At 42.1% G+C, this 24,793-nt stretch overlaps 1 protein-coding gene across 2 annotated transcripts in view; it reads right to left on the reverse strand.

Annotated features, from left to right (window-relative positions):
- Window positions 1-1,319: 1,319 nt before the first annotated feature.
- The window catches only part of PPP1R9A (protein phosphatase 1 regulatory subunit 9A), a 167,787-nt gene continuing 144,313 nt past the window's right edge, over window positions 1,320-24,793 (reverse strand). Inside the window, exons 12-17 of one of the 2 annotated variants that reach the window (XM_069729374.1) lie at window positions 20,552-20,596; window positions 12,620-12,777; window positions 6,501-6,620; window positions 5,766-5,789; window positions 3,358-3,540; window positions 1,320-2,652 (exon numbers count right to left, since the gene is read on the reverse strand). In XM_069729374.1, coding sequence (XP_069585475.1) covers window positions 2,446-2,652; window positions 3,358-3,540; window positions 5,766-5,789; window positions 6,501-6,620; window positions 12,620-12,777; window positions 20,552-20,596 — 737 coding nt within the window. In that variant the 3' untranslated portion in view covers window positions 1,320-2,445. The remainder of the gene's footprint in view (window positions 2,653-3,357; window positions 3,541-5,765; window positions 5,790-6,500; window positions 6,621-12,619; window positions 12,778-20,551; window positions 20,597-24,793) is intronic. The other variant, XM_069729375.1, reaches the window with a different exon arrangement.

A 24,793-nucleotide genomic window follows, 5' to 3' on the forward strand; every position in this document is an offset into this window, starting at 1 on the left:
AATGGGAGATTTGCACTGCATATAAACACATCTGCATGCTGTAAACGCCGTCAATGATATTAACACTTTCTCGGTAGATATAGTTTAATATGTTTGATTTCAACAAAATGAGGTACTGACAAATGCAGGGTGCAATATATAGTATTTTCCAGTTTTACTGCATGAAAGAAAATAATATATATATAAATACACATATCCGATAATTCCAGAATACTGCACAGCGAGCGTGACGATTCACAGATACTGAGAAATGAGGATGGATCACGGTACTCAGACAATGACTTAGGGGTCTCCCATCCCCTGAAATCATCGCACAGCACTAGGATCTGCCAACACTTTATGATTGGTGGAGGATCATACTCCTCTGCGGGATTCACAGATGCAAGACCCCCACTCGATGATCTCATATTTCATAGCGATATAACATCACTTTATGAGAACATCCCTTTAAGAAGGCCCGTCACTTAATATGGTGGAGGCTGCCACTTTGTTCAGTTTGCTAGAATGCTACACCACCACTACAGCCGGCTATGGACATTAGTTCTGGTTTATGTGAAAAGGTTTCTGCTCAGAGTCTAAAGGCCCAGACAGAACCCCAGGTATGAAAAGGATCCGGAATGTGGAAATTCTGTGCGGATTTCATCCCCTTAAGTACACGGCTAAGTTTCATTTTTGCACTTTTGCTCTCCTTTTTTTTTTTTTTTTTTTTTTTTTATAAATACATAACATTTTTTTTATTTGTTGGAAGAATTTTAGTCTTGCATGGCACTATGATAAAATGTAGAGGAGACCGGGGGAAAAAAAAAAGTTTTACCATAGTTTTTTGGGGTTGGTTTTGACGCCGTTCATTGATGATTGTCAAGGCCAATACGAACACAGTGATACCAAACTTGGCCAAGCGTCTGAAATAGGAACTGATATAAGCGGTAAATATCAACCATTCATCAATTTACAAATATCAATTTAACTTACAAGAGTGAACAGTTCAGACTCTTCACCAACTGAAGAAAGAAACACAAATTCAAAAGTCTACATATAGATAACAGTCTATTCTTCCTGGCTTACTGAAAATAGACGTCTGGTTAATTAAGATAAAATGCTGTGCCGTCACAACGGTAAATATTTTAACAGTTAAAACAAATTAAGAACTTTCAAATATATATTTTTTTTCTTTGTGTCGTCATATTCTGAGATCTGTAACTTTTTTTTTCATTTGTCCGGCAAAACACCACCATACATCAGACTTTTATAGACGCAGTGAAACCAAATATATTTTTTCTTTTTTTCTTATTTTTAACTGGAAGTAAAAAGGTAAATGATTCAAATTATTATATTTTTATTATATAATTCTATTTTAAACTTTTTTTTTAATTTTTCACTTTTTTTGCTTTATTAGACTTTTTCCTTTTCACTTGAACCCGCGATTGTTTGATTTCTTGCTCTGTGTACTACAAACCAATGTATGGCTGTACGTAGACCTAATTACAAATTACGCTTTCCAGTATAGTTCAGCCTGCGGCCGTGCTTCACGGCAGCACCAAAAATGGCTACGATCACGTCATGGGGAGTGTGCCTGGAACAGTTGCCTAATTGGGGTCGAACAGCATTTGACAGAGGTATTTAAGGGGTTAAACAGGAGTGATCACTGCTGTTAAGAGAGAGATGTTGGCTGAATAGCGGCTCAGCACACCCCAACCAGATACATAACAGATACATCCATCATGGAGTGTTAAAGAGTGAATATATCAATATATTTCGGGCTTTGTATATATATCTCTATATACCTCCAAATCTCCTGCATTTACGTAGATTTAAAAGATCAATATCAGCAGCCACCACTAGAGGGAGCTCACAGCACACTGTATTATTACTGAGGTCATAAATAGTCTGCGCTGAGCTCCCTCTAGTGGTGACTGCAGGCAGCCACAATTCTATACTTTATCAGTGTGTTATCCAGGGTGTTTGGAGCTCTGTATCCGTAAAACAAAGCTCCGATTGCTAAAGAGATATATTGTGAAATGACTCCGTACAGAATTTTGGTCCTAAAAATGATATACAGATAACAGCTAAAATCTACGTCTGCACTGTGTATGGGTGAGAGGACTATCATCCAGCAAGTGCTCATAGACGCCATGACACTTATGATATACTGATTTATTCCTCGCGGTGGCGGCCAAAACGTTGTGGAATATTTCTAGGACTCCATTAGTTGCGGTCGTCTACTCAGATAATGCTGTAAGCTTTGGAGGAGCGATGAAGGCTTCATCTTAAACCTTGAAGTTGACCAATTTTTGGCAAACACAACTGATATGATAGCAGAAAGTAAAAGCGAAGAAGTTAGGAGTTGTCCTCCTGACCCATAACCAGCAGCGCCCGGAGGATTGGATACAGTACAAATCGGACTCTTGTCATAGAAATGTCCTATTCACACTGGCAGTCCCGGAGTTATGGCTCCTGGGGGCTCTGAGCGGGGTCTTCCGATGTGTTCTCGTGCCGAACCCGTGGTAGTTGCTGGTCCTGTTCCTTTTTACGGAGCCGTTCTTTCTGCTTCTCCATCTTTTCGTTGGCTTTTCGGACTTTTTCGATTGTTACTTTCATGTCCTTGATTTTTTTTTTAATGATCGTTCTGTCTTGTGCATTTAACCCGAGGGCCTAAAGCAAATCAAAGTGGATGGGATGGTTACATACAAAATTAGGGGTTCACAACAAGCGCTCGGGGGTCCCATGCGGCCTGTACGTAGGTGGACTAGTCTATGGAGGCAATGTGTGATCCCGTTGACTGCATGGGTGGAGGATTTTTTTAGCCCGATCGGTATCCCGATCTTTAGACATTTATGACAAAAAATGTTTATTTATGGCATATGAGACTCACAACTGAGACCCCCATTTATCTCCAGCCCCCCAATGCAAACTGCACAGTTCTCTCTCTTCACATCTAAGGGAGTCCCAGACACAGCTGTGCCTGTCTTCCCCCCACGTGTCCGTGAACAGAAGGGGCGGAGGTGGATACAGCTGAGTACACTGGCTTGGACAGCTCCCTTAGAGGGGAATGGAGAGCAAGGACTGGATGTAGCAGTCAGGGGTCGTGTCTCCTGGCAGGACTGAGGTCAGAAGACCCTTGTTCTGGAGGGGTGGGACGTGCAGTTAGAAAAAATAATGGAATATCCCTTTAAAAGTGCAACACATGCAAAACTGTCCTTGTGTTATGTCACCTCCAGGCCTGAGGGGGCGCTGCACAATGGGTATTCTCTACAAGAGAGCTTCTTAGGAATGGTGCATTGTGGTTCCAAGACTAGAAAACGTTGTGCAGGGTTTATACAGTATATATACGTCGCATCCATGCGCTTTGTTCCTTACCTTCAGCCTCGCGCTGTCCAGCTGGAGGAGCTGCTCACCGTTGACATTCTGGGCCGCGAATTCGGAAACGCAGTGATTCAAGTTCAGAGTCATTAACCAGTTGGTCACTTGCTGCGAGCTCCATTCTAGGGGGGTCCGACTTTGCCACTGACTATGTTTTGGAGACTGACTTTCATCTAGAATCTGCAAGAAATGTTTATGGGAGAACTTTTGGTCTATCCGACTATAGAACGTGCGACAGAGGAGAAGTAAATGATGGGAATGAGGATACATAGAGCGGCATGTAAAAGTTTGGGCACCTCTGGTCAAAATTACTGTTATTGTATTGTGAACAGTTAGCTAAGTTGAGGATGAAATGATTTCTAAAAGGATTAAAATTACTGATGACATTTCCTTTGTATTTTGGGCAATATATATATATATATATATACTGTCATGATCCAGTTCTGAGTTTATGTTCAGCTCTCTTGTTTCTGGACTGGTCATGTGGGAGTTAATCCCCTCTGCCTCACTTTGAAGCTGGCTGAGCTATTTAAGTCCTCTGCAGCCTGTGGGCCAGTGTCAGCTATAGTTCATGTTGCACGGCTTGAGCACCTGACCTGTTCACTTGTACTAGTTTTCCTTTTTGCCTCTGACTGCCTGCACCCGTTTATGACTTGCTCTGACCTCTGGCTTGTATCCAGACTTCGTCTTGCGTCTCACGTTTTGGTTACCACGTTCCCGGTAGGCTCTGAATTCTTGTTTGTCCCCGACCATTCTTCTGACTCCCCCTGTGTACCGCGCTGCTATCTCCGTGTATGACCTTGGCTTGTCTGACTTCTCTTTCATTATCTGTGACAGCTGTGTTGTAGTTCAGTATTGCTGCTCCTTGTGTGTAACCTCTTTTCCTTAACCAGCACCCCCTGGTGGAGGTTGCACTATACTGCACTGCAGCAGCACATTACATATATACAGCTCTGGCAAAAATTAAGAGATCACTGTAAAATGTTCAGCTTGTCTGATTTTTCTCTTTATAGGTATATTTTTGAGTAAAATGTAAATTGTTCTTTTATTCTATAAACTTCCGAATTTCCAAGCAATAAAGTTTATATTTATTTTCTGAAAATGAGAAATTTTCAAAATAACAAAAAAAAACAGTGCTTCCAGACCTCAAATAATGCAAAGAAAACAACTTCATAATCATTTAGAAACAACAATACTAATGTTTTAACTCAGGAAGAGTTCAGGAATCAATATTTTGTGGAATAACCATGATTTTTAATCCCAGCTTTCAAGCGTCTTGCCATGCTTTCCACCAGTCTTTCACACTGCTTCTGGCACCAAAATGTAAGCAGTTCTTCTTTGTTTGATGGCTTGTGACTGTCCATCTACCTGGTCGTCTAATGGTTAGACGGAGACCTGGAGAGGCGTACAGGCCACCGTGTCTTGCACCCACTGTGAAATTTGGTGGAGGATCGGTGATGATCTGGGGATGCTCCAGCAAGGCTGGAATTGGGCAGGTTGTTCTTTACGAAGGACGTATGAATCAAGCCGCATACAAGGTGATCCTGGAAAAACAGTTGATTCCTTCTGCTCAGGCGATGTTCCCCAACTCTAAGGACTGGTTTTTCCAGCAGGACAATGCGCCATGCCACACAGCTAGGTCAATCAAGGTGTGGATGAAGGACCACCACATCAAATCCCTGTCATGGGCCGCCCAATCTCCAGACCTGAACCCCATTGAAAACCTCTGGAATGTAATCAGGAGGATGATGGATAGTCACAAGCCATCAAACAAAGAAGAACTGCTGACATTATTGTACCAGAAGAAGGTGAAAGACTGGTGGAAAGCATGGCAAGACGCATGAAAGCTGTGATTAAAAATCATGGTTATTCCACAAAATATTGATTTCTGAACTCTTCCTGAGTTAAAACATTAGTATTGTTGTTTTCTAAATGATTATGAACTTGTTTTCTTTGCATTATTTGAGGTCTGAAAGCACTGGAGTTTTTTGGGTTTTTTTGTGTAATTTTGACCTTTTCTCCTTTTCAGAAAAAAACCCCAAATATTGCTTGGAAGTTCGGAGACATATTGTCAGTAGTTTATAGAATAAAAGAACAATTTACATTTTACTCAAAAATATAACTATAATGAGAAAAATCAGACAAACTGAACATTTTGCAGCGGTCTCTTAATTTTTGCCAGAGCTGTATGTAATCAGAAAAAAAAAACAGGCAGAGGGAATGCGAGGAGTGCAGGGAGTGCGGAGGGAGTGCAGGATACAAAAACGTGAATTATCTTTGTGGAGGGTGATGAATGATTGACAGAAAGTAAGGAAACAATGCAAGAAAAGAAAAAAATAAGCAAACCAGGGCAGAGTAATAAGAAAAGTGTTAAGACGTAGCGGAATCAATCAAGGCGGACTCACCTCGTCATCTATCATATCCAGGCTCTATACAAGATGGGGGGAAAATACAAGACAAAGAGAAAAATGAAAAATCGTAAAAGACACAGAAAAGTGATTTTTAGTCAGTGCATTAGAGGAAGCAAAACCACAAAGTGCAGAAATGACCCAGGACAGCGATGGACGTAAGTAACAGATCGTGCCGAGATCACTTTATCTCATCGTGTCAGCAACTCCACCTCCGGAAGCTGCCATAAAGGCGGAATATACTGGGAAAATATGTGTAACCTGAGGACAGCCTGTAGTCTGCATATACAGAATGTTGCTTTTATTTATTTTAAATGCAGCAGGTCAATTTTTTTCAGTATTTTTACGCTGTTTTTTTTTTAACAGTAAAACAAACGCTAACAAAAGCGCAGCAACAAAGCATTTGAAAAAAATAATAAAATAAAGGAATTTCTGCCTCATTTTTCCAACCAATCATATATAAAAAAGTTCAATTAATCAGATTTTTTTTATAGAAATAATAATAATGAAAAAAAAAAGTTGCCAAATTCCAGAGCCGGACACTGCCCTATAGAGACACCGAAGATGACGTTTCACTATGTAAAAGTGCAGAAGACCCCATTAAGTAGGTTTTCCAGGAATACTAATGGATGGCCTACCCCGAGATCGCTTGGATCACTGATCAATGTGTGATCAGTTTGATCGCTGATCCCAAGGAGGATCCCAGTACTGATTGGTTATCGCGGCAATTACCTCATCTGAGGACAGAGCTAACGAGTGAGATCTCTCGGCAAACTTTGGTTCCACCACAAGACCGCTCAGGTCCGCAGAACTGGTGCTGCTGGGACTGAAGTCGTCGCTCACCGTCACGTTCTGGAATCACAAGTCACACACATGAGTTACTATACAATCTAGTCTTAGGTTACAAATGCCCCCCCCCCCCCCCCATAAAAAGCCCACTTTGGCCAAATCCACGGTCTGAATTTGGAGACAATTTATTATTTTAATTTCCATATTTGGGGTTAAAAAATCATTTTGCAGTTGGGTTTCTTTAACATTTTTGCCTCCTGTGTTGCATTGTCTATTCCTAGCTGCAGGATGAGTTAACAGGGAATCTGTCAGTGAGCTCGCTCTGATAGTCTGACAAGAGAGATTGTAACTCTTTTATCTGTATTTTTCTGAGCTCCTCTAAGACAATTTATGACTACAGTTCACTTCAAAATTTCCATTCACCGGGAAACAAAGAGCCTAAAAAAGCCAAATGGGGCAAAACTTGGAAACAAAGAGCCTATAAAAGCCAAATAGGGCAAAACTTGGAAACAAAGAGCCTATAAAAGCCAAATGGGGCAAAACTTGGCAACAAAGAGCCTATAAAAGCCAAATGGGGCAAAACTTGGCAACAAAGAGCCTATAAAAGCCAAATAGGGCAAAACTTGGAAACAAAGAGCCTATAAAAGCCAAATAGGGCAAAATTTGGAAACAAAGAGCCTATAAAAGCCAAATAGAGCAAAACTTGGAAACAAAGAGCCTATAAAAGCCAAATAGAGCAAAACTTGGAAACAAAGAGCCTATAAAAGCCAAATGGGGCAAAACTTGGAAACAAAGAACCTATAATAGCCAAATGGGGCAAAATTTGGAAACAAAGAGTCTATAAAAGCCAAATGGGGCAAAACTTGGAAACAAAGAGCCTATAAAAGCCAAATAGGGCAAAACTTGGAAACAAAGAGCCTATAAAAGCCAAATAGGGCAAAACTTGGAAACAAAGAGCCTATAAAAGCCAAATAGAGCAAAACTTGGCAACAAAGAGCCTATAAAAGCCAAATAGAGCAAAACTTGGAAACAAAGAGCCTATAAAAGCCAAATGGGGCAAAACTTGGAAACAAAGAGCCTATAAAAGCCAAATAGGGCGAAACTTGGAAAAAAAGAGCCTATAAAAGCCAAATGGGGCAAAATTTGGAAACAAAGAGCCTATAAAAGCCAAATGGGGCAAAATTTGGAAACAAAGAGCCTATAAAAGCCAAATAGGGCGAAACTTGGCAACAAAGAGCCTATAAAAGCCAAATAGGGCGAAACTTTGAAACAAAAAGTCTATAAAAGCCAAATAGGGCAAAACTTGGAAACAAAGAACCTATAAAAGCCAAATAGGGCAAAACTTGGAAACGAAGAGCCTATCAAAGCCAAATAGGACAAAACTTGGAAAGGAAGAGCCTATAAAAGCCAAATGGGGCAAAATTTGGAAACAAAGAGCCTATAAAAGCCAAATGGGGCAAAATTTGGAAACAAAGAGCCTATAAAAGCCAAATGGGGCAAAATTTGGAAACAAAGAGCCTATAAAAGCCAAATGGGGCAACATTTGGAAACAAAGAGCCTATAAAAGCCAAATAGGGCGAAACTTGGCAACAAAGAGCCTATAAAAGCCAAATAGGGCAAAACTTGGAAACAAAAAGTCTATAAAAGCCAAATAGGGCAAAACTTGGAAACAAAGAACCTATAAAAGCCAAATAGGGCAAAACTTGGAAACGAAGAGCCTATCAAAGCCAAATAGGACAAAACTTGGAAAGGAAGAGCCTATAAAAGCCAAATGGGGCAAAATTTGGAAACAAAGAGCCTATAAAAGCCAAATGGGGCAAAACTTGGAAACAAAGAGCCTATAAAAGCCAAATAGGGCAAAACTTGGAAACAAAGAGCCTATAAAAGCCAAATGGGGCAAAATTTGGAAACAAAGAGCCTATAAAAGCCAAATGGGGCAAAATTTGGAAACAAAGAGCCTATAAAAGCCAAATGGGGCAAAATTTGGAAACAAAGAGCCTATAAAAGCCAAATAGGGCGAAACTTGGCAACAAAGAGCCTATAAAAGCCAAATAGGGCGAAACTTGGAAACAAAAAGTCTATAAAAGCCAAATAGGGCAAAACTTGGAAACAAAGAACCTATAAAAGCCAAATAGGGCAAAACTTGGAAACGAAGAGCCTATCAAAGCCAAATAGGACAAAACTTGGAAAGGAAGAGCCTATAAAAGCCAAATGGGGCAAAATTTGGAAACAAAGAGCCTATAAAAGCCAAATGGGGCAAAACTTGGAAACAAAGAGCCTATAAAAGCCAAATAGGGCAAAACTTGGAAACAAAGAGCCTATAAAAGCCAAATGGGGCAAAATTTGGAAACAAGGAGCCTATAAAAGCCAAATGGGGCAAAATTTGGAAACAAAGAGCCTATAAAAGCCAAATGGGGCAAAATTTGGAAACAAAGAGCCTATAAAAGCCAAATGGGGCAAAATTTGGAAACAAAGAGCCTATAAAAGCCAAATGGGGCAAAATTTGGAAACAAAGAGCCTATAAAAGCCAAATGGGGCAAAATTTGGAAACAAAGAGCCTATAAAAGCCAAATGGGGCAAAATTTGGAAACAAAGAGCCTATAAAAGCCAAATAGGGCAAAACTTGGAAACAAAGAGCCTATAAAAGCCAAATGGGGCAACACTTGGAAACAAAGAGCCTATAAAAGCCAAATGGGGCAAAACTTGGAAACAAAGAGCCTATAAAAGCCAAATGGGGAAAAATTTGGAATGAAAGTCAAAGGCAAAAATGATTTTTAGCCTGAGATATAGGCATTTAAATAATAAAAAAAAATACCACTGCTTTAAAATTAGTATTTGTGGGTGACAACCAATATAGCGACCATCACCGCTCACTCAGCCAGTCCAGGCTCAGAAATGGCACATGCAGAATATATCCATGGGAGCTTAGGGAAAAAACGAGTGTCGGTATTGCGTCTCCTGCAGACATTTTTTTTCTTATAGCCTTGCACCCACTACACCCCTAAAATATGCATTTGGGAGCCTCCTTAAAAAACGACTTCCCAAGAATTGTATCTCCAGAAGTTTGGGAGATCTGACATTTTTTCCAGAGCCTCCTGGACATTTCCGAAAGATTTGGCAAATATAATTGACGTCACCAAATCCTCTGCTCCCTCAGTCCTAACACAGCAATATGTTCTCCTAGTATTTGTAGAATCCAACGCCGTACGTGCCAACATTCCCAATCTTGGGAGAACTAGACCACAACTAGGGGCAGGGATTAGGAAAACCACTGCAAAAAGTTTTGAGAAACTTTCCATAAAACTTTTTCTCTTGTTTCGGTCCCTTCCCTTGTTTTTGGCTTACAAATACTTATGTAAAATGCACATGCGCCAACATATAAAGGTAGCCTGTCAGCGCAAAATGACTGTTCAAACAAAGTACGGGCGCTCGGTGCACCTTTTATTAAGGCTGATCAGTTCAGGGCACCTTCCCACCTACTGACTGACAGCTTTAACTTTCCAGGAGTCAGAGGAGGGTGGTAGATGGGAAGGTGCACTCAACTGCTCGGCCAAAAAAAAAGGGTGAACCATTTTGTCTGTGCTTGGTTTGAGCAGTCATTTTTCTCTGACAGACTCCTTTTAAATCGCCAATGTATCTGAAAAAGGCACTTTGCAAAATCCCGCTGCCTCTTTGGTGATCACGATTAATGGATTTTCCTGTCGAAATGGGGACTGTTGGAAAGTATAAAAAATACTGTCATGTGAAAGGGACCTTAAAGGGAACCTGTCAGCAGGATTGTGCACAGCAATAACCACAAGACAGATTTCATCACAAGGTATCATTGTAATCAGTAGAACGGCGCCGACCTGACACTGTTTGTAGGTTGCTGTGCACAATCCTGCTGACAGGCTCCCTTTAACCCTTCTGTTGTCTTCGGTCAAAAACGACCGACCTTGAACTTCAATATTCTTTAAAATATTCAAGATGTGGCTCTGAAACCCGTGGCCGATCGACCCATCCTCATTTAAGTCAATCAACCACAAGTTTCAGAACCGCATCTTGAACACCCCAAAAAATACCAAAGTTCAAAATAGGTCTCCCCAGACCGAAGACAACAGCAGGGTTAAACACAGTCATCAAGTGAAATGATGACAATGTTATTTCTCTGCAGCTACCACTAGGGGGAGCTCACTGCAGACAGATTCATCATTCACTTCAAAAGAATCTGTATAGTGAGCTCCCGCTAGTGGTGACTATAAGGAGACAGAATGTTACCTGTGGAGCTTTGTGGTAGTAAAAAATATATATATATATTAAAGTAGGAAAAGAAAAGAACATGAAAAAAATAAAACATTTGCAAGTTACTGTATTTCAGACATTAAAATAAGAATGAATATAGGAAGCCAAAATACTGTACCAAGCGACACGTATTGCGAGCTACAGACGGCCAGAAAGAGAAGCACTGCGAGAGAAACAGCAGACAGATGGGAAGCGTTAGACATGGGATGAGTGTTAGACAGTGAGAGACGGCGAGACAGACAGGAGGCGAAACAACGGAATCAGACACCAAGAATTCTCTGGACTGATACCCACAGGAATGAAATGTAAATATATATATACACGGATCACACATGTGTATATATAGCCATGAAATGTCAACATTCGCAGTCATGTTATTTCTTCAGAGATGGAAAACATCAGCAAGGATCTCAGAGAAGCGAGTGTAAATGCCCACGAATCTGGGAAGGGTTATATGGCCATTTCTAGGCAATATGGAGTCCACTATTCTACAGCGAGAGAGATTATTCACAAGTGGAAAATTGTCAAGAGACAATCTTCCCAGGAGTGGACGTCCAAGAAAAATCATCCAAAGTCATTGGCGCAATGTTTAGAAAAATTGCAAAAACCCAAGAGCTACAGCTCAGACCATAAAGGCCTGAGAATGTCAAGAGCTACAGCTCAGACCATAAAGGCCGGAGAATGTCAAGAGCTCCAACTCAGACCATAAAGGCCTGAGAATGTCAAGAGCTCCAGCTCAGACCATAAAGGCCTGAGAATGTCAAGAGCTCCAGCTCAGACCATAAAGGCCTGAGTATGTCAAGAGCTACATCTCAGACCATAAAGGCCTGAGAATGTCAAGAGCTCCAGCTCAGACCATAAAGGCCTGAGTATGTCAAGAACTCCAGCTCAGACCATAAAGGCCTGAGAATGTCAAGAGCTCCAGCTCAGACCATAAAGGCCTGAGTATGTCAAGAGCTCCAGCTCAGACCATAAAGGCCTGAGAATGTCAAGAGCTCCAGCTCAGACCATAAAGGCCTGAGAATGTCAAGAGCTCCAGCTCAGACCATAAAGGCCTGAGAATGACAAGAGCTCCAGCTCAGACCATAAAGGCCTGAGAATGTCAAGAACTCCAGCTCAGACCATAAAGGCCGGAGAATGTCAAGAGCTCCAGCTCAGACCATAAAGGCCTGAGAATGTCAAGAGCTCCAGCTCAGACCATAAAGGCCTGAGAATGTCAAGAGCTCCAGCTCAGACCATAAAGGCCTGAGAATGTCAAGAGCTCCAGCTCAGACCATAAAGGCCTGAGCATGTGAAATGTTCCTCATACACGTGTATGATGGCTGCACATAGACAGTATACAGTATATAGAAGCGCAGCCACAAACTTTCCTTACACAAAATGGCTACTTGAAGTTTCCACTGAAATGGACATAACTTCCAGCAATCTTTTTTCTAGTTATCACATTTTTTTTCTACCTACTCCTGGAAAAACTCTAATCGAAAAGTTGGCGACAATTCCTTTAAGAACGGATCAGCCATAGCAATCAGTTGATTACAGGTCTGTCTTTTTGGCACAAGCGGTTTGTTGTATTTTTTAGCCAAGAGAAGATGCAGGCCGCCAGATATTTTTCATGGAGCGGCCTCTACAGGCCAAATATAGAACTGCGCGGTGTCCATTCAGATGTACAGAAGGATAGCACCTTATGAGACAGTGGCCTTCAATTTACCTCCTACTAGAAGAAAGTAAACGTGGCCAAGTAGTGAGGAGATACACAAGACCAAAGCCCCGGCCGGGCCTACCTTCCTCTCTATGCTGTCCTCTCCGTCAGTGGAGCTAATGCTGTCTCCTAACCGCACCCTGGAGGGTTTATGTCGCTTGCTCTTTACTATGAGATGGGCTCGAGTCTTCAGAACCTTGGAATCCAGCCTCTCCGTTTCTGGGATCGCTTCATTAAAGCCTGCAAGAGAAATATCTGTCAAATAAAAGAAAAAAGTCTCTCTACAAAACACTGACCAGCACCTCCATACAGTGTGAACAGGTGCAAGCCGCAATGACAGCACAGTGTAAAAAAGAAAAAAAGAGCACAGCGGCCTCTGTAAGGGCCAAAATATATGCAAACACTGAATGCATGAGATCTGCACTGCATTACTGCTAAATAAAATGTACTTACAAAAATGAAGGTTCTTAGCGCATACATTGTCCAATTCATGTGTGCCCATCAACCATGGCAAGGTGACCTTTGTCTGATTGGTACTTACCCAAATACTTACCGTATTTTATGGTGTATAAGATGACTGGGCGTATAAGACGACCCCCAACTTTTCCATATAAAATATGGAGTGTGGGATATACTCGCCGTATAAGACGGGGGTCATCTTATACGCCCAGTCATCTTATACGGCGTGTGCGGTCCGGATGGTTCCCAGGGTCTGGAGGAGAGAAGAGGAGACTCTCCCTTCAGGCCCTGGGATCCATATTCATTCTCCTCTCCTCCAGACCCTGGGAACCATCCAGGACCGCTCCCTGCACACGCCGTACCCGGCGTATAAGACGACCCCCGACTTTTGAGATGATTTTCAGGGGTTAAAAAGTCGTCTTATACGCCAGAAAATACGGTATTATAATAGATAGGTAGATCGAATATATAAAGCTGAATGTGTGTATGTGTGTATGTATGTGTGTATGTATGTGTGTATGTATGTGTGTGTGTGTGTGTGTATGTCCGGGATTGGCATCTGCACCGTCGCAGCTACAGCCACAAAATTTTGCACAGTCACACGTCTGGACCCGAGAGCATCATAGGCTATGTTGTGAGGCGAAATTTTAACCCCGCGCGTTCCAATTCAACAATGTTGCCCCTATCTACATAATGGGGAAAAAGTGAAAGGAAAAGTGTTGGAGGCAAACTGACAGCCAGGAGGAGATTGCATACAGGTATATACTATATACAGTAGAAGATGGCATACAGGTATATACTATATACAGGGGAGATGATATACAGCTATATATTATATACAGGAGGAGATGACACACAGGTATATACTATACACTCCACAAACTCACTCACCCTCGCAGAAATCTCAAACATCTCAACTTACAATCACTCTCTGAGTCCCTTCTCCCTCTCACAGACATAGCTTCCCTTCATGACACAGATGCTGCTGCCACTTTTTATAACACCACAATAACAACAACACTCGATTCGGCCACCCCACTCATGCATAGTAAAACTCGTACAATTAACAGGCAGCCCTGGCTGACCAGCCTGACCAAAGAATTGAGACGGGCTTCCAGGATTGCTGAGTGGAGATGGAAGCGATCCCACTCTGCCGACCACTTCACTGCATACAAGCAGTCCCTCGCCAGCTTCAAGTCTGCGCTCACTGCCGCAAAACAAACTTACTTCTCATCCCTCATATCCTCCCTGTCCCACAACCCTAAACAGCTTTTCAACACTTTCAATTCTCTACTCCGTCCCCCAGCACCTCCTCCCTCCCCCCTCATTTCTGCTGATGACTTCGCCTCTTTCTTTAAACAGAAGATCGATACGATCAGAGAAAGCTTTGGCCCACAGCGCCCACTGCCCCTCTTAGCTGCTCAACCCTGCTCCTCCAAAACCAGCTTCTCCACCATGACAGAAGATCAGCTCTCCACCCTCCTGTCAAGATCACACCTCACCACCTGCACGCTTGACCCGCTCCCATCCCACCTCATCCCTAACCTTTCCACGGTCTTCATCCCAACCCTAACACACCTCTTCAACCTCTCACTCACAACAGGTGTCTTTCCCTCATCCTTCAAGCATGCCAAGATCACACCCATCCTCAAAAAGCCCTCCCTCGACCCATCCTCTGTGTCTAGCTATCGCCCGATATCTCTTCTCCCTTATGCCTCCAAATTGCTGGAGCAACACGTCCATCTTGAACTGTCCTCCCACTTCTCCTCCTGCTCCCTCTTTGATCGGTTACAATCAGGCTTCCGTTCCCATCACTCAACTGAAACTGCCCTAACTAAAGTCACCAATGACCTACTAACTGCCAGGAGCAAGCGACACTACTCTGTCCTCCTTCTCCTGGACCTGTCTTCTGCCTTTGACACTGTTGACCACTCCCTTTTGCTACAAATCCTCTCATCCCTTGGCATCACAGACTTGGCCCTTTCCTGGATCTCGTCATATCTGACAGACCGAACATTCAGTGTCTCCCTCCCCCACACCACCTCCTCACTTCGCCCCTTGTCAGTCGGTGTTCCTCAAGGCTCTGTTCTAGGACCCCTACTCTTCTCCATCTACACTTTCGGCCTGGGACAGCTCATAGAATCCCACGGTATGCAGTACCATCTCTACGCTGATGACACGCAGATCTACCTCTCCGGACCTGACCTCTCCTCCTTGCTTACCAAAATCCCGCACTGTCTGTCTGCCATTTCAGCCTTCTTTTCTGCTCGCTTTCTACAACTGAACATGGACAAAACAGAATTCATCATCTTTCCCCCATCTCACTCTACCCCTCCACCAGACCTATCCATCAATGTCAATGGCTGCTCACTATCCCCAGTCCCACACGCCCGGTGCCTCGGGGTGATCCTCGACTGTGCCCTCTCTTTCAAGCCACATATCCAAGCCCTTGCCTCCTCCTGTCGTCTCAAACTCAAAAATATTTCCCGGATCCGTGCTTTCCTTGACCGCAACACTGCAAAAACGCTAGTGCATGCCCTTATCATCTCCCGCCTCGACTACTGCAACCTCCTACTCTCTGGACTCCCCTCTAGCACTCTGGCACCACTCCAATCCATCCTACACTCTGCTGCCCGACTAATCCACCTGTCCCCCCGCTATTCCCCAGCCTCTCCCCTGTGTCAAGCCCTTCACTGGCTTCCTATCGCCCAGAGACTCCAGTTCAAAACCCTCACACTGACATACAAAGCCATCCACAACCTGTCTCCTCCATACATCTGTGACATGGTCTCCCGGTACCTACCTACACGCGACCTCCGATCCTCCCAAGACCTCCTTCTCTACTCCCCTCTCATCTCTTCTTCCCATAACCGCATCCAAGACTTCTCCCGTGCTTCCCCCATACTCTGGAACTCTCTACCCCAACACATCAGACTTGCGCCTACCATAGAAACCTTCAAAAAGAACCTGAAGACTCATCTCTTCCGACAAGCCTACAGCCTGCAGTGATCCTCAACCTACTGAACAGCCGCACAGCCAGCTCTTCCCTCTCCTAGTGTATCCTCACCCACCCCCTGCAGACTGTGAGCCCTCGCGGGCAGGGTCCTCCCTCCTTATGTACTCGTGTGCCTTGTTATCTGCTCATGTTTAATGTATTTGTCTATATTTGCCCCGTATTCACATGTAAAGCGCCATGGAATAAATGGCGCTATAAAAATGTATAATAATAATAAAAAATAATAATAATATACAGGGGAGATGATATACAGCTATATATTATATACAGGAGGAGATGACACACAGGTATATACTATATACAGGGGAGATGACATACACGTATATACTATATACAGGAGGAGATGACATACAGCTATATATTATTTACAGGAGGAGATGACATACAGGTATATACAATATACAGGGGAGATGACACACAGGTATATACTATATACAGGGGAGATGACATACACATATATACTATATACAGGAGATGACATACAGCTATATATTATATACAGGAGGAGATGACATACAGCAGGTATATACTATTTACAGGGGAGATGACACACAGGTATATACTATATACAGGAGATGACATACAGGTATATACTATATATAAGGGAGATGACAAACATGTATATACTGAGGTGAAAATGAGGGGTGTGAGGTGAAAATGAAAAGGTGTGAGTGCAAAATGAGAGGAGCGAGGGAAAATAGTGGAGTGATCGGAAAATGACAGATGTGAGGTCGAAATGACAAGTGTTAGGGGGGTATGAGAGGAGTGAGGGGGAAAATGAGAGGTGTGAAGGGGAAAATGAGAGGTGTGAGGGGGAAAATGAGAGGTGTAAGGGAGAAAATGAGAGATGTGAGGGGGAAAATGAGAGGCGTGATGGGAAAATAAGAGAAGTGAGGTGCTATAACTAACCACAGATATTTACTATGCCCAGGCAACGCCGGGCTCTTCAGCTAGTAATAGATAATAGATAATATATAGATAATTATCTATTTGTTATGCATTATCTATCATCTATATATTATCTATCTATCTATTATCTATCTATTATCTATCATCTATATATTATCTATCTATCTATCTATCTATCTATCTATCTATTATCTATCTATTATCTATCATCTATATATTATCTATCTATCTATCTATCTATCTATCATCTATCTATTATCTATCTCTCTATCTAATGATCCATTTACTATAAACAGTCATGGCCGAAAGTGTAAGTGTGACACCCTTGAAATTGTTACAGAAAATGAAATATTTCTCTCAGAAAATTATTGCAATTACACGTGTTTTGTTATACACATGTTGGTTTCCTTTGTGTGTATTGGGACAACATAAAAAATAAGGAAAAAAAGGCAAATTGGACATAATTTCACACAAACCCCCCAAAACTGGCTGGACAAAATTATGTGCACCAATCTAAAATTGTGGGTAAACAATTTTGTTTCAAGCACGTGATGTTCATCTGTGGCAAGTAACAGGTGTGGGCAATGTGAAAATCACACATGATACCAGATAAAAAAAGGGGAGAAGTTGATTCGATCTTTGTGTCTGTATGTGCCACACTAAGCATGGAGAACAGAGAGGGGAGAAGAGAACTGTCTGAGGACTTGGGAACCAAAATTATTGAAAAATATCAACAATGTCAAGGTTACAAGTCCATCTCCTGAGATCTTGAAGAAGCTTGTTGGTGGTTATAGGAAGGGATTGATTGCAGCTATTTATTCCAAAGGACGTGCAACCAAATTTTAAGTTGAGGGTGCCAAATACTTGATTTTTTGGAACAATTTTATGGGTGCCAACACTTTCGGCCATGATTATACTTATCTAATTTCTCTCTATCTATCTCATAAATATCTAGCTACAAGAAACAAATGAATTAGCGCTCTAAAAATAATGCGCAAAAGTTAAAGAAATTTATTGGCTCAACGTTTCGATTCATGGTCTGAACCTTTCTGCAGCTTAATCTATCTATTATCTATCTATCTATTATCTATCTATTTATTATCTATCTATCTATTATCTATCTATCTATTATCTATCTATCTATTATCTATCTATTATCTATCATCTATCTATCTATCGATCTATTATCTACAATGGGGGAAATAAGTATTTGATCCCTCACTGATTTTGTAAGTTTTCCCACTGACAAAGACATGAACAGTGTATAATTTTAAGGGTAGGTTAATTTTAACATTGAGAGATAGAATATCAAAAATAAAGAAAATCACATTGTATAAATTATATACATTTGCATTTTGCAGTGAGAAATAAGTATTTGATCCCTCTGGCAAACAAGACTTAATACTTGGTGGTAAAACCCTTGTTGGCAAGCGCAGCAGTCAGACGTTTTTTGTAGTTAATGATGAGGTTTGCGCACACGTCAGTAGGAATTTTGCTCCACTCCTCTTTTGCAGATCATCTCTAAATCATTAAGATTTTGAGGCTGTCGCTTGGAAACTCGGAGCTTCAACTTCATAAGTTTTCTATGGGATTAAGGTTTGGAGACTGGCTAGGCCACTCCATGACCTTAATGTGCTTCTTCTTGAACCTCTCCTTTGTTGCCTTGGCTGACCCATTTTTAATGTCCTGGCGGAGGGAAGGAGGTTGTCACTTAGGATTTCATGGTACATTGCTCCATCCATTCTCCCATTGATGTGGTGAAGCAGTCCTGTGCCCTTAGCAGAGCAACACCCCCAAAACATAATGTTTCCACCACCATGCTTGACAGTGGGGATGGTGATCTTTGGGTCATAGGCAGCATTTCTCTTCCTCCAAACACAGGGAGTTGAGTTAATGCTAAAGAAAGGGATGTAAATTGTGGCATCTCGGGTGGTCTAGGGTTGTAAACTGTGACATGCCTGGTGGTCTAAGGTTGTAAATTGTGACATCTCTAGCGGTCTACGGTTGTAAACTGACACATCTCTGGTGGTCTAGGGTTGTAAATTGCGACATCTCTGGTGGTCTAGGGTTGTAAATTGTGACATCTCTGGTGGTCTAGGGTTGTAAATTATAACATCTCGGGTGGTCTAGGGTTGTTAATTGTGACGTCTCTGGTGGTCTAGGGTTGTAAATTGTGACATCTCGGGTGGTCTAGGGTTGTAAATTGTAACATCTCGGGTGGTCTACGGTTGTAAATTGTAACATCTCGGGTGGTCTACGGTTGTTAATTGTGACGTCTCTGGTGGTCTAGGGTTGTAAATTATAACATCTCTGGTGGTCTACGATTGTAAATTGTGACATCTCGGGTGGTCTAGGGTTGTAAATTGTAACATCTCTGGTGGTCTAGGGTTGTAAATTGTAACATCTCGGGTGGTCTACGGTTGTAAATTGTAACATCTCGGGTGGTCTACAGTTGTTAATTGTGACGTCTCGGGTGGTCTAGGGTTGTAAATTGTGACATCTCTGGCGGTCCACGGTTGTAAATTGTAACATCTCTGGCGGTCCACGGTTGTAAATTGTAACATCTCTGGTGGTCCACGGTTGTAAATTGTAACATCTCGGGTGGTCTAGGGTTGTAAATTGTAACACCTCGGGTGGTCTACGGTTGTAAATTGTAACATCTCGGGTGGTCTACGGTTGTTAATTGTGACGTCTCGGGTGGTCCACGGTTGTAAATTGTGACATCTCTGGCGGTCCACGGTTGTAAATTGTAACATCTCTGGCGGTCCACGGTTGTAAATTGTAACATCTCGGGTGGTCTACGGTTGTTAATTGTGACGTCTCGGGTGGTCTAGGGTTGTAAATTGTGACATCTCTGGCGGTCCACGGTTGTAAATTGTAACATTTCGGGTGGTCTACGGTTGTTAATTGTGACATCTCCTGGTCTAGGGTTGTAAATTGTGACATCTCCTGGTCTAGAGTTGTAATTTGTGACATCTCGGGTGGTCTAGGGTTGTAAATTGTAACATCTCGGGTGGTCTAGGGTTGTAAATTGTGACATCTCGGGTGGTCTAGGGTTGTAAATTGTAACATCTGGGGTGGTCTACGGTTGTAAATTGTGACATCTCTGGTGGTCTAGGGTTGTAAATTGTGACATCTCCTGGTCTAGGGTTGTAAATTGTGACATCTCCTGGTCTAGGGTTGTAATTTGTGACATCTCTGGTGGTCTAGGGTTGTAAATTGTGACATCTCGGGTGGTCTAGGGTTGTAAATTGTAACATCTCGGGTGGTCTACGGTTGTAAATTGTGACATATCTGGTGGTCTAGGGTTGTAAATTGTGACATTTCTAGTGGTCTAGGGTTGTAAATTGTGACATCTCGGGTGGTCTACGGTTGTAAATTGTGACATATCTGGTGGTCTAGGGTTGTAAATTGTGACATTTCTAGTGGTCTAGGGTTGTAAATTGTGACATCTCTGGTGGTCTAGGGTTGTAAATTGTTATTAAATGTTGTTAAAAACAGAATCATAGTTCAATCTCAGCTGCCGCCCCGCCCCCCTCCAGAAGATATCATGTAGCCGCTGGATGAAATCTCTCCAGGAACATTTTATATCAAGAGATAATTGTCACATAATTTATATTCCAAACTCACCAAACACATCATCATGGTCCACACTTTTCGCTGCGCCTTCTGAAACTGTGAAAGTTAATGGTGTTAGCAAAAAAACATTATTAGAATGAAAGAAAGGACATTCAAGTGTCGCCCAAACAACACAGTAATAGAATAGACACAACTAAAATAGAGTTATGCCTAATGCAGGAACCGCGGGGGCGGACTTGGCAGAAATTCTCTCACTGTTGCCATTTGTGTTCTTCTCCGCCCCCGCAGAACCTATTCCAAACTTAACACAGTGTCTCAGTATTTCATTGTCCCTTTAATTAATTTTCTAATATATAAATAAATATTAACATAAAGATCTACATAAAAAGTTGTAAATCTGACTTACAACCTACGTTATCTCCAAAGCTGCATTCACAATTCTGCCTGAAGTTGCGGTAAACTGTTGAAAAGCTTGTTCTCTAGCATTGTATGCATTATATCAGTATACGGTAATAACACAGAACAAAAAATACTGGGATCTAGCAGCTCTGACACAAGCACAAGTGTGCATGCAGCACTGGAGTATAATACAGGATGTAACTCAGGATCAGTAATGTATGTACACAGTGACTGCACCAGCAGAATAGTGACTGCAGCTCTGGAGTATTATACAGGATGTAACTCAGGATCAGTAATGTAATGTATGTACACAGTGGCTGCACCAGCAGAATAGTGAGTGCAGCACTGGAGTATAATACAGGATGTAACTCAGGATCAGTAATGTAATGTATGTACACAGTGACTGCACCAGCAGAATAGTGACTGCAGCTCTGGAGTATTATACAGGATGTAACTCAGGATCAGTAATGTAATGTATGTACACAGTGGCTGCACCAGCAGAATAGTGAGTGCAGCACTGGAGTATAATACAGGATGTAACTCAGGATCAGTAATGTAATGTATGTACACAGTGACTGCACCAGCAGAATAGTGAGTGCAGCACTGGAGTATAATACAGGATGTAACTCAGGATCAGTAATGTAATGTATGTACACAGTGACTGCACCAGCAGAATAGTGAGTGCAGCTCTGGAGTATTATACAGGATGTAACTCAGGATCAGTAATGTAATGTATGTACATAGTGACTGCACCAGCAGAATAGTGAGTGCAGCTCTGGAGTATAATACAGGATGTAACTCAGGATCAGTAATGTAATGTATGTACACAGTGACTGCACCAGCAGAATAGTGAGTGCAGCTCTGGAGTATAATACAGGATGTAACTCAGGATCAGTAATGTAATGTATGTACATAGTGACTGCACCAGCAGAATAGTGAGTGCAGCTCTGGAGTATAATACAGGATGTAACTCAGGATCAGTAATGTAATGTATGTACACAGTGACTGCACCAGCAGAATAGTGAGTGCAGCTCTGGGGTATAATACAGGATGTAACTCAGGATCAGTAATGTAATGTATGTACACAGTGACTGCACCAGCAGAATAGTGAGTGCAGCTCTGGGGTATAATACAGGATGTAACTCAGGATCAGTAATGTAATGTATGTACACAGTGACTGCACCAGCAGAATAGTAAGTGCAGCTCTGGAGTATAATACAGGATGTAACTCAGGATCAGTAATGTAATGTATGGACATAGTAACTGCACCAGCAGAATAGTGAGTGCAGCTCTGGGGTATAATGCAGGATGTAACTCAGGATCAGTAATGTAATGTATGTACACAGTGACTGCACCAGCAGAATAGTGAGTGCAGCTCTGGGGTATAATACAGAATGTAACTCAGGATCAGTAATGTAATGTATATACACAGTGACTGCACCAGCAGAATAGTGAGTGCAGCTCTGGAGTATAATACAGGATGTAACTCAGGATCAGTAATGTAATGTGTGTACACAGTGACTGCACCAGCAGAATAGTGAGTGCAGCTCTGGAGTACAATACAGGATGTAACTCAGGATCAGTAATGTAATGTATGTACACAGTGACTGCACCAGCAGAATAGTGAGTGCAGCTCTGGGGTATAATACAGTAGGTAACTCAGGATCAGTAATGTAATGTATGTACACAGTGACTGCACCAGCAGAATAGTGAGTGCAGCTCTGGAGTATAATACAGGATATAACTCACGAACAGTACAGGATCAGTAATGTAATATATTTACAGTAGATGGATTTTCAACTTTTTATGCAGATAAATTTTTTTGTTAGATGTGATGATCTGCAGATACAATAATAGAAAGTTGGGGGTGGAAATAGAGTGAGAGAAGATAGGAGTGAGGAAGGGAGAAGGTAAAAACAAGAAAGAAAGTAATATATAAAGTAACGTTTTTTTTTCACTTCCCTGCCCATGAGGTTTACTTGTCACACTACCACGTTCACTCATCACTAATACTGATGCATGTGTCCCCTTGAAATGCAGTAGAAAATTTTATGCACACGCACTGCCCGGGAAGAAGTCAGTATTGGTGATGTGACGCTTGGTTATCAGGTGAACCTCGTGGGCGGGTTTTATGCTTTTGTGCATCTGCACAAGCTAAAACAATAAGATTAATGGAGCAATAAGAAAAATAACCTGCTCATTTCACTGACGATACAGCCTTGAACGGAAGATTTCAGCAATCTAAGGCTGACTAGTTCCTCCATAACAACCCTACCACGTCTGCTGCGGTCGTCTAATACTGCTTCCCGGTATCCAGATTGTCACACAAGAATGCAAATAATAAATAAAGCTGCAGTCACATTTTGCCATCTTTTAATTCTGGCAGTAATCAGATTTATTTTTATTTACAAAAACTAAATTTAAGTGGCGTAGTCCACTCCAGAAATCATTATTAAAAGGGTAGGTTCACACGACCGATTTCTTCACCTCCGAGAAAAACGGTCTGATTATTCTGATCAGACTTTGATCAGAGTGGCATCAGTTTTTTTTAGGATGTTGAGAGGGAGAGAAAAATAAAAAAATGTGAAAATCGGACAACACTTGCATGACTTGCATGACATCAGAGTGCAGTCCGATTTTTTCATAGATCCATAGATTTGCATTGCGTTCAGATTAAAATTGGTCATGTCTCCGATTTTTTCCAAAACCTCTACGTCTGAGAAAAAAAAATCGTACGTGTGCACAGCCCCATAGACTATCACTAGAGGCTGTGTAAGGGAGGAAATGTGATTGGTCAGAAGAATGATAACATGACGAAAAGTTCAAGAATCCCTCCCCCTGGGTTCACTAGAGGCTGTGTAGGGGAGGAGACATTATTCTAATAAGATGAGATTGGTCAGAAGAGTGATAACATGAAGAGAAGTTCCTGAATCCCTCCAATTGGACTCACTAGAGGCTGTGCAGGGGAGGAGACATGATAGTATAAACCTGTGATTGGTGAAAGGAGTGACAACATGATGAGAAGTTCCTGAATCCCTCCCACTGGGTTCACTAGAGGCTGTGCAGGGGAGGAGACATGATAGTATAAACCTGTGATTGGTGTGATTGGTGAAAGGAGTGATAACATGATGAGAAGTTCCTGAATCCCTCCCACTGGGTTCACTAGAGGCTGTGCAGGGGAGGAGACATGATAGTATAAACCTGTGATTGGTCAAAGGAGTGATACCATGAAGAGAAGTTCCTGAATCCCTCCTACTGGGTTCACTAGAGGATGTGCAGAGGAGGAGAAATGATAGTATAAACCTGTGATTGGTGAAAGGAGTGATAACATGATGAGAAGTTCCTGAATCCCTCCCACTGGGCTCCCTAGAGGCTGTGCAGGGGAGGAGAAATGACAGTAACAACCCGTGAATGGTCAGAAGAGTGATACCATGATGAGAAGTTCCTTAATCCCTCCCCCACGGTTCACTAGAGGATGTGCAGGGGAGGAGACATCATTCTAATAAGCTGAGATTGGTCAGAAGAGTGATACCATGATGAAAAGTTCCTGAATCCCTCCCACTGGGTTCACTAGAGGGTGTGCAGGGGAGGAGACATCATTCTAATAAGCTGAGATTGGTCAGAAGAGTGATAACATAAAGAAAAGTTCCTGTGTCCACCCAAAAGTCATTCGTTCTATAAGAGTAGGAGAGCAAAAGCCACAAATGGAAACAAGGGTGATCAATGGAGGAAAAGTCCCTGCTTCCCTTCCCAGAATAATCAGAAGTCATACAGGGGACAGATAACAGTAAAATGATACAACTGGTAAGAAAGATCATAGCATGAAGATAAGTTTTTGTATCACCGCCTCAACGGGTCATCAGAGGCTTTGTTGGGCCGGATAGAAAAGTAACA

This window comes from Ranitomeya imitator, chromosome 6, assembly GCF_032444005.1.
Source record: "Ranitomeya imitator isolate aRanImi1 chromosome 6, aRanImi1.pri, whole genome shotgun sequence".
Lineage (NCBI taxonomy): Eukaryota > Metazoa > Chordata > Amphibia > Anura > Dendrobatidae > Ranitomeya > Ranitomeya imitator.